Here is an 11,167-nt window from a genome sequence, read left to right as displayed (position 1 = left end):
TAGAGCCCGTGTTGTACTTACTGGTAACTCTGGTGAACACTGCAGGTCAGGAGATAGAGCCCGTGTTGTACTTACTGGTAACTCTGGTGAACACTGCTGGTCAGGAGATAGAGCCCGTGTTGTACTTACTCGTAACTCTGGTGAACACTGCTGGTCAGGAGATAGAGCCCGTGTTGTACTTACTGGTAACTCCATTGGGCACTGCAGCTCAGGAGATAGAGCCCGTGTTGTACTTACTGGTAACCCTGGTGAACACTGCAGGTCAGGAGATAGAGCCCGTGTTGTACTTACTGGTAACTCTGGTGAACACTGCTGGTCAGGAGATAGAGCCCGTGTTGTACTTACTGGTAACTCTGGTGAACACTGCTGGTCAGGAGATAGAGCCCGTGTTGTACTTACTGGTAACTCTGGTGAACACTGCAGCTCAGGAGATAGAGCCCGTGTTGTGCTTACTGGTAACTCTGGTGAACACTGCAGCTCAGGAGATAGAGCCCGTGTTGTACTTACTGGTAACCCTGGTGAACACTGCAAGTCAGGAGATTTTACCTGTGTTGTACTTACTGGTAACCCTGGTGAACACTGCAGGTCAGGAGATAGAGCCCATGTTGTACTTACTGGTAACTCTGGTGAACACTCCAGGATAACTGGATTCACCGCAGACAACACCAAATGACACAATACCAATGACTTCGTAGTTGCCGTTATTATTAAACATCAGTGGACCTCCTGAATCACCCTGAAACATACCAACATATTTCACGTGTTACACTCTTTTAGTACTCAGTAATACAATCTTGGCCATCTCGTGGAGGTAGTGAAGATTGTACCAATGGTATGCTTATTTAAATGTACTTGGAGTTACTTATTTAATTCAACTCCTACTCTAATAACTTGTCATTTCCCTTAAAACTTGGTAATTCTGATTAACCATTTTATTCTATACCAGTGGTACTTAACCTGGGAGGCGCAGCGCGAAGGACTAAAATTACTTTTGACTCAGAATATATATATATTCCCACTGATATATATTATTAAGGCAGGGAAAGCTTCCTATTTATCTTTGGATAATTTTCAAATTACTCACAAATAGAAAAATATTAATTGTTCACTTATTTTAAGACAAGAAAAATAAATATTTTATATACAATAAAAAAATCTACTTAATTTTAGTTATTGGGTTACCTTCTAAGTTTGTTCTTGTTATATGTTAGTGGTGTGTACCTATTATAAAGAGCAAGATGTGAGGATGAACAGAAAATACAGCTGTTGCCGCCGTCTTTGACGGCCCAAAGAATCTGGAATAGGATTAACTCTATACGGGGTACTAGACGGAGGCCTCCTCCCCACCCTGAACCTGCCATCCTTGCCAGCGCTTTAATGGAGGACTGGACGAGGGGCTTCCTCCCTTGAGGAACTTCCAGATTCCCTTCAGGAAGCAGTGCAGGCTCGCGTTGATGTATTTGAACCTGTTGTTCATGCTGCTCTTACCTCTCCTGCTTCCGCCGATCAACCCCTCACACAGCCCGAGCTTGAACTAATATTCCTGGTGTCCCCTTACTCACTCTCTACAAATGTCTTTTGAAACTGGGTTCTTCCGTCTAACTGGAAAAATGCGACTATTATCCCTCTCCCTAAGCCTGGAGACCCCGAAAAATATTGCCCTATTCGCCTCATCTCACGTGTTTGCAAGATGATGGAGAGGATACTCCACCGTCGCTTTCTTTACACCATAGGCGGCTTCCACAATATCTCAATGGATTCATACAAAATTGTAACACAGCATACTCCATTGTTTTTTATTATTGTAACCTGACTGCACATGTCTCAGTCTTCCTTGGCATCAAAGAAGCCCTTGATATGGCTCATCCTGCACCCACTTTATCTGAACTTGCGCATTCAGGAGTTAAAGGGCGTCATTCTTCGATGGATTTCCTATTACCTTACTGGACGTCAAGCACAGGTTAACGTTGAAGGTTATGTCCCCTCAAGGTAGAGTTCCACTTTGTTCAACATTCTCATGCACTCAGTTGCTTCTCTCCCGTGGCCGACAAGAGTTGTCTCCTCAGGATACGCCGACGATGTCCTCCCCAAGCTATTGACCTCCCCAGCATGCAGGAGGCCGTTATATGGTCTCCAGAGAGTGTGACTCATTTGGTTTTCGACTTTCGATAGCGAAAACAAAAGCCATGTGGCACGGTCGTGTTGTTCCTCCTAACTTCTCCTGTCAGAGACACCCCTGAATTGGGTTAATGAGATAAAATGCCTTGGTGTGTACGTTACTTGCACACGTTGTCAGATCCCTAAAGTTTTCGACGTCTAGCGTCTTCTCTACCATGTGCAGAGGTCCCTTTAGTGCGACCATCCCTGTGCTTCTTTCCATGTACAAGTCCCTTGTCCATTCCTGTGGTGACTACGCCGCCTCGGCCCTTTTCAACATTAATAGAACGGTTGTCAACCGTCTTGAAGTTATACAGAAGAAAGATGCTCGTATCATCCTTGTAGCCGCTCTTTCCATTCTACGAAATCCCCGAGGTAACTTTGTCCAAGCCTCCTTAACCCTGGCTCTCCGAGGACGACCTCCATCTAAAAGTCAGTGGCAAGGGTCACTCATCCAAGACCATTCAAGAAAACGACCTCTTGTCTGATATTGTTGTCACCCCTACTGTTGGTGCCTCTCCTTCAAACTGGTTGGATTTTCAGCCTGAAGTGATTACCTTCGGTGAACTGTTCCCGAAATTTCAAATGATCCCCGCTCATCTCCTCGCATATCACCTCTCCAGGATCGTTCACTAGTCCCCAGGTGGGATCGTGCTCTACACCGATGGCTTTGTTGACCCTTCTACAAGTAGGGCCGGGGCTGGTGCTACATCTCCTGTCCTGGTGTCCTAGAACCTGTTGAGCTCTCTCTCAGAGTTTCATACAGGGCATCCTCCACTCATGACGAGCTGATAGCCCTCCTTGCTGTTTTCCTCGCTGAGGAAGAAACCTTGGGACCCCATCCCTTGCTTGTCTGCTGTGATTCTTTGTGTACTCTCCATGGGATCGCATCTGGATCAAGGGAGAACAAGGACCTCATCTTTCGAATACGAAGGCTAACGTCCTCACTTCAGGATGCAGGTCGTTCAATGACATTCCTGTGGATACCAAGTCATGTTGGTATCTCGGGAATGAGGCAGCAGATAGACTTGCCAATACGGTTCTAACAAGGTCACACCTGATTATGTTGTCCCTCAAACAATTCGACAAATTAGTGCACAAATTCGACACAAACAGAGAGAGGCCATTCCCTTGGACTCCCCGCCCACCTACTACGATGCCCTCCGAAAACTTCCTGACTTCTCGTATATATACGGGAAAGGATCACGGAAGAGGGGTGTGATTGCTGCTCGATTCATCATCGGGTACGATTTTTCTTGGGAGATTGGTATCTCCACCTCCCCCGAGCAACGTGCTTGTGTACTAAACAAGAGAACAGACAGCCGCACACCCATCCACTACATACTAAGATGTTCCCACACACAACACTACCCTGACGCCTGCTGGACCACCACTCCACGACCTTCTGACGGAAGCACGATGCTTATCACCTGTAGGCTGGCCAGATATTTCATAAATAATATTGATGTTATTCTGTAAGAATGTCTTTCCTTCCTTAGGCTATAGTAAATAACTTTATATTATTTAATTTAGATATACTTGAGATTCCTGCCAAATGCTTCTGGTAAAATTGTACAGGGGTACCTAGTGATAACACTAGGACCCCGTTTCCTATAATATGGAATAAACTGTTGAAATTGAAGAAAAACTGTAATAGGCTGTTGCTGTGAAAGGTCACCAAATATGGTCCAACAGCTTAAGCTTTAGGTCATTATACACCTCTTGGCTTCATTCATGATGTTCCTATCTTCAAGCACCGTACCGACCTGGGTATGTTTAGCGACTTTTTAGAGATGTTTCAGTTTTACTTCCTACGGCTACATGTACAGCCAATGCCAGCGAATGCCAGTCAACATCGTTGCATGTGTCACCAGTCAGCCGCTGATTTATTAATACTTATCACAAGATAAAATACTAATAATTCCCAGCTATTTAATTGCATTTATGAAAAGAAAGATGGCAACTACCATGATTACCGAAAAGAAGAGGAAAATAAATGTTGAATGTCGAGAGTTCAAAAGAAATTTTTTGTTGTCATTGAACACAGGGGAGCCATATTGTGTCGATGTCGAGAAAAGATTGTAGTTGACTAGGAATTCAATATCAAGAGTCAATGTTCTTCAACACATAAAAACAAATCTACAGCCTCACTTGTCAGTTGAGAGAAGATTTATGTGGACGCATTGATACAAAACGTGATCGGGCACTCGGGTAGCGATATTTCTTCAAAGACACAACTCAGATCTCCGAGGCAGAAATCAAGATCATTTTTGTGATAGTCAAAGCAATAGTCAAGTGAGGAAACCCGTTGTCTGACAGGAAATTTGTGAAAGACTGCTTGTGCTTCCTTACATCTGTGGCAAGTCCTCTTTCCATTTGATTGATTCTGACAAAAACACTGTTTTGTCAAATCATAAATTGTTTAAAACAAAAGTGTCTGCAAACCTATATAGGCTGGTGGGCCGGAGAGAAACCTTTGGCGGGCCCCAATATGGCCCGCGTGGAATATATTGGACAATCCTGACCTAAACTAACTTTACCCTATCTTAAAACGAATGTTTGACGTAATGTAAGACGAGGGCAGTATTAACAATACTCACATTGCAGGTGTCCTTGTTTGAACCTCCAGCACAGATCAAGATATTGTCAATATCAATGTTCGTATACTTTTCATGGCATTTTGCATTGGTCCAGACTGGCACCTCCGCCTCCATCAGGTATCCTGGCAGGTTGTTGCTGTCTGGAGAAAAATTTTAAAATGTTATTATATTTTCTGCACAATTTCATGGAGGAAGTTGGTTTATTATCCCTCCCCCCCCCCTCCCCGTTACTTAACATTTCACCACTTATCATCTCACTTGCCGTTCGGGCAGTTGGTTTGTTCTTTGTTACTTTGTTATGAACTTTGTTGCCCAGTGTTATTATAGGTGGAAGGTATGATACCAGAGGAAACCTGTCATGTTTGACAGTGTAGTGCAGTGTCACACTGGATAACACCCTCCTCACTTGTGTCCTTGGCCATGACATAGCAAGAGAGATACACATGTTACCGCTGTACTCATAATGTGCGTTTGTGATCATGATGTTATGCATGAGTAAGGTTGTTGAAGAGCTGTGAGTGAATGAGAAGCTTTACATTTCCCAGTTTCTCTTTACTCTGCTGTAAATAATATGTATATCCAAACAAGATACAGGTATTCATCACTAAATAAATTAGGGAAGTTTTTACAAAATGATAAAAGTTATTCATCAGTAGTCTAAACAAACGCCTGAAAGTTTACAGTCATATGAATATCTAACGACTAATTAGGAAGTTAACAAACAAATAGATAAATTAAAACCAAAAATGTCGCCAGATTGCGAAGAGACATTGCTAGAGTCTAAGAAGATAAGAAAAACTGTCAATTGCTGAATATCGGTCAATATATCACTAAAATCGGGCGTTCCTCCGGAATATTATAAAACAGCTGATACATATATTTAAAAAAAAAGAGGAGGGAACAGATCAGTAACCTCAGTTAATCCTCCAATCGGTTCGATTCGTCATCACCTTGAAAACCTTGAGCTGATTAATGACTAATGGCATGAGTAACGAACAGGAAACAGAAGGTCAGAATTTACGTTACAGATTCCAACTGGGTGAAATATTACCCCAGGACTCAGTTACTCTTCACTATATACACAGACGACATCAATGTAGGCATAGATTGTAACATAAGTAAATATATTGGCGACACAGAATTAGGGAGCATAATTAATTCAGATGAAGACGACCTAATTACTCTTTCGGTATAAATAAGTTAGGACAACAATACACATGTATTCGTAGTGCAGCAACTATACTACTAGATCTTACATATATAAACAAAAGTTAGTGAGCTGATCTTGTTTATGCTACTCAGTTTGGTCACTGTCCTATACGTACTGCATAGTAAAAAATGGATACAGATTCTCTTGAATCCATTTAGGGGAAGATAATAAAGTTAACCCCTGGCTTTCCATATAGAAACAACATAAAATTTTATTTAAATTTTTTTCCGAGACGAATGGAAACCATAAGATTAAAATGTACGAATGGAAGGTGATGTTTGTAATCTAGATTTGATTTGGTGGTTTAAGTAACCTGTCACTTTCATTTACCTTCATCAACGCAGTAACGCCGAGAAGGTTCAGATACATGGATGATAATGATAATTAGGAGCTGCCTGACATAGGCCAGTAGGTTTACTGTCAGATTCTTTATCCATATGTTGTTATTATATACGAGTATGCTATAGTAAGAGAGTGAAACCAGTGATTTCGTGAAATTCCTGAAAATGTTTCAGGTATTTTGTGAAATTACTAAATATTTGAGTAATTTTGTCGTCCCAGAGCAAAACACTGATTACATAAAATTACTAAAATATTCATGAATTTCACGAATTTACTGGTGTCACATCTAATCATCCATCAGTCACTCACCCACCGCGTACAGCAGTACCCACCCGTATAAGGCACTCACGACTCCTCCAGTTCATAACTTTGTTTTTAATAGGTATGTTTTGTTCTTGATCATTGTAACATACATGCCTAGCTTTGCATGTTCACCTGTAGGATTTAAACTATTGTTAATTTTAATATTTTTTGCTTTGTATGGTTAAACTGAAGCAAAGATTAATAACACTGGTCTACAAATAAATATTTTTTTTTCTGGCATGAAACCTTTTAACTGTTTTTTACTATCTTTAAGGTGCTGAATCCAAATCTGATCTCAGATTTGCTCCATCACGTAACGTGCCAGAATTTACTGAGCTACCAGAGATTGAGGATATAGACCGGAATTCACCTGTTTCTACTGATGAAGATGAAGAGACTGATCTTTTCAAGCCATCTGGTGAAGATTGTGAAAAGCCAACGTTGTTTACTCAGTCAGAATTGAATGATCTGGTCAGAGATCTAAATTTGCCAAAACAGTCTGCTGAATTGTTAGCTTCCAGGCTTCAAGAGAAACAACTCTTAAAACCTGGCACGAGTGTCTCCTTTTATCGCAACAGAGAAGAGCAACTGCGGAAGTACTTTCATTCATATGACCAGCTTGTTTTTTGTAATGATGTAGAAGGACTTCTTCTCTCCATGGGACTACCAGCATATGATAGTAAGGATTGGAGACTTTTTATTGACAGTTCTAAAAGGAGCTTGAAATGTGTTCTTCTTCATAACGGAAACAAGTATGGTTCAATTCCAATCGGACATTCTGTACAAATTAAAGAAGAGTATGAAAACATTAAGACTGTTCTAGAGAGGTTGCAATACCATGCTCATGAATGGTTAATTTGTGTGGACTTGAAAATGGTAAACTTTCTATTGGGCCAGCAAGGAGGGTACACAAAATACCCCTGTTTTCTGTGCTACTGGGACAGCAGGGCTACAGCAGACCATTGGGTGAAAAAGAATTGGCCACCAAGACATAGTTTGACGCCTGGTGACAAGAATATCATTAACGATCCTCTGGTTGACAGGAAAAACATTGTCCTTCCTCCTCTGCACATAAAACTTGGTATCATGAAGCAATTCGTCAAGGCTCTTGATCATAGTGGAGAGTGTTTCAGATATATATGCTCAACCTTTCCAAGTCTTAGCGACGAGAAGAAAAAGGCAGGGATTTTTGATGGACCTCAAATAAGAACACTACTCAGAGATCCACACTTCCTTGCAACAATGACTGAGGCACAGGCAAGAACTTGGAATGCTTTCTCTAATGTGGTGCGGAACTTCTTAGGGAACAAGAAAGCGGACAACTATCAAGAAATTGTGGAAGAGCTGCTCTTGAGTTTACAAGCACTTGGATGCAGAATGAGTATCAAGGTTCACTACTTACACAGTCACTTGGACGAGTTTCCAGAAAATCTGGGAGAAGTGAGCGAGGAGCAAGGGGAGCGCTTTCATCAAGACATTAAAGTAATGGAAGAACGTTACCAAGGTCGATGGGACTCGAACATGATGGCGGACTACTGCTGGAGTTTGATGAGAGACATTCCAGAAGCTGTACATAAGAGATCGGCCAAAAAGAGGAAGTTTATGTAACTGTAACTTGATCTTAATACTTGCACTATTTCTACCGTACATTAATTGTTTTTTTCACCCTTCAATGTTACATTTAAATATTATATGTGCATTAACTTTCCAATTTGATATTAACAATTTTTGGTTATAGAAAAATACAAATTATAATGCTGAAAAAATTTATGTATACATGTTTAAACGGTCAATTTTGATCCAAAAGTTTACGTTTCCCAGCAAAAGTGCAATATGGTATATCTCAAAAACCTGATGTGATAGACAAAAACCAAAGTCATATTTGGATTCTGCACCCCAAATTTACTTAAAATCCGTTTAAAAACCTTGTGCCAGAAAAATTGTGTTGACCGGTATAATTCAAAAGTTGGTACTGTTATTTATCCTTCATATACGCTCTTCCCCCATGTAGAGTTAATTGCCTCTGAAGATGTCTTGAAAAAAGACGAGGAGCAACAATGATTTTAATAGTGGCAAAGTAGTTTTGTGTATTATTACCTTATTCAGCCACAAACACCTTCACAACAAGCTTTATCATTGACAACATTTACACTTAAACAGTTTTTTATGAATATTTTACATGTTATGTGACTATTTCTGTGTTATTTGAGCCTCTATCAATACTCTGGGGAATATCCTAATGTAAACTCAAGTATACGGAGTTTTAAGTATATCACTGTGATTACTACAATAGCAGATGGACAAACAAAGATAATTTTATTACAGGTGTGCCGACATTTGCTCACAAGACAAATGCTCACAGAGCAATCACAAGACAAATGCTCACAAGACAAGTACTCACAACATTAATAGACAGGTTAGGTAGGATAGTTTAGGCTAGGTTAGTTTTGTCTTGTGAGCATATGCCTTGTGAGCATTTGTCTTTTGAGCAAATGTCGTGGAACCTCAATTTTTACATGGATATTTTAAGGCAAAACTCTATCATTTCGAAACCTTTTTCTTTTCGTTGAGCTCAATAGATATTTAATATAGTATGTACTGACCGTGTGAAGTTTTTCCCCAACCAGCGATGATGGCATTTTCACCGCCGTAAGATATTGAGGTATCAAAAGGTAGGCACACTGGGCCCACTTCATCCTTACTGAAGTCCAGAGCAACTGTGGTACGGAGCAGAGCAATGTCGTATCCTAAGTAGAAGTAACTGTCGACGTAGTTCTCGTGGACTATTATCTGAAAAGTGTATTTATATATATATATATATATATATATATATATATATATATATATATATATATATATATATATATATATATATATATATATATATATATATATATATATATATATATATATATATATATATATATATATATATATATATATATATATATATATATTTCATGTAGATCCACAATGAAAACGTGGATAAGATGTCTGAAGATGTCTTGAATAAACACGAAAGCTTTTCCCATGTGATTTTATCAAGATATATATATATATATATATATATATATATATATATATATATATATATATATATATATATATATATATATATATATATATATATGTAACCGGTCGGAATTTACTGGACTTTAATTTCTCACTTGACTTGGGGTTTATTAAAAATTAATAGATGGTAATGACAGTGGAAGCGCCCTTTGAGAAAAATCCCGAACCAGCACAAGAACACTTAAATCTACTAAACAAAATGAATTGTCCGTGACCCGTGGAAGGATAGCGTCTGTGACTGGGATGAATGAGACACACTGTAAAATTTAGACACTTATATTCCCTCCAACACTACAAACACAAACAAATAATGGTACACCAATATGCGCACCTCTTAACTTAAACTTAAAACACTACTCTGGGGAATAAAGTTATACCTGAGATCAGAATTATGAAGAACAATTAGAGGCATTAAAAGAATCAAATCACAGTATCACTCTGGTTCCACTTAATGGCACAAACATTCAAAACAATATTATCAAAATTATTTAGAAACTATTAAACTACACACGTCAAGATAATATCAGTCTGAGGAATGGTGTTAACTACACCCGTAATAAGGGAGGGAAAATGTTCCTCTAGGTATCTCCTAGAGACCTAGACTCACAGTCTCAGTGTGTGACCATTAGTTTACTCAGATAGCCTCCGTGTACTCCCAGTGCGTCCATAAAGCGGAAGGGAGTGAGCCAATCAGACCTTGTACAGTTGAGAGAAACTTTAGCTTCCCGTTAGCAAGAGGGTTTCACTAGCTGCTCGGGACATGTGGGGTTGTGCACCGGAGTGGTAAGAACTGATCACCCACTGCTGACGCTGGTCCCGTGTCGTTTAGTTGTCGGGAGCACTCGTTCACTCAAGAGATCCTTTGCTACCCCGCTAAACCGTGACAGGCCTACACTGATCGGTCCAATGGCGACAATCGCCACCCTCAATCATCAACGGCAGTCTCAAACGGCAGTCAATCTCTCGCAGTCAACTCCAGTCAACTCCAGTCAAGTGGGTTCTGACGGAAACCCTGAAATGAACTCACTGTTAGCTCTAGTTTACTTTATCACTGCCCTATCTAACCCTGTCTGAGATCGAATGAGACTTACTTGTTATACTGCAATAGCGCAGCACAGGTGACTAGGCCACGTGACTATTTCTGATGGACGCGCGGAACGTCTTGTCTGTGTGAATGCTCTCCGGGACTGGGCCTAGCCAGCGTCGCGTCTCCTCAAGGCGTTACCTTAGGTCTACGTGATATATTTACCGCCTAACTAATAACTCCTTGGGACACCCGTAACATTATTCAGACTGCTAAACGATCTATAATAATTTCAAATTCAATAATAGTCCCTTAACTTCATGAATCGCATCATTATTAATTCGGTAAATCACATTTAATATCATATAGGCCTAGTTCCGCAATCTCTCGCTACGAGCAGGCAGTGCTCCCTCCCCTCAGATGACCTTGAACGCTCAGTATCACTCATGGCGGGGCATT

General features: G+C 40.2%; 1 protein-coding gene across 1 annotated transcript; it reads right to left on the bottom strand.

Moving 5' to 3' along the window:
• Nucleotides 1–571: 571 nt before the first annotated feature.
• LOC121856909 (venom protease-like) lies at nt 572–9,404 on the bottom strand. The gene is made up of 3 exons (XM_042352672.1): nt 9,216–9,404; nt 4,758–4,897; nt 572–736 (listed from the first exon to the last, which is right to left on the bottom strand). Exons 2-3 carry the CDS (start codon nt 4,869–4,871, stop codon nt 587–589), a joined length of 264 nt encoding a protein of 87 aa, XP_042208606.1. The 5' UTR covers nt 4,872–4,897; nt 9,216–9,404; the 3' UTR covers nt 572–586.
• Nucleotides 9,405–11,167: the final 1,763 nt, after the last annotated feature.

Source organism: Homarus americanus, unplaced genomic scaffold, assembly GCF_018991925.1.
Source record: "Homarus americanus isolate GMGI-L3 unplaced genomic scaffold, GMGI_Hamer_2.0 scaffold19041, whole genome shotgun sequence".
NCBI lineage: Eukaryota > Metazoa > Arthropoda > Malacostraca > Decapoda > Nephropidae > Homarus > Homarus americanus.
The sequence above is the reverse complement of the archived record's forward strand: the minus strand, read 5'-3'. Positions and strand labels throughout refer to the sequence as shown.

What these genes read in the sequence shown, in the direction of transcription:
- LOC121856909 (XM_042352672.1), bottom strand. Translation starts at nt 4,871, where the DNA reads ATGGAGGCGGAGGTGCCAGTCTGGACCAATGCAAAATGCCATGAAAAG. An exon ending in CAAACAAGGACACCTGCAAT is followed by an intron (nt 737 to 4,757) that starts GTGAGTATTGTT and finishes GGTATGTTTCAG; the next exon opens with GGTGATTCAGGAGGTCCACT.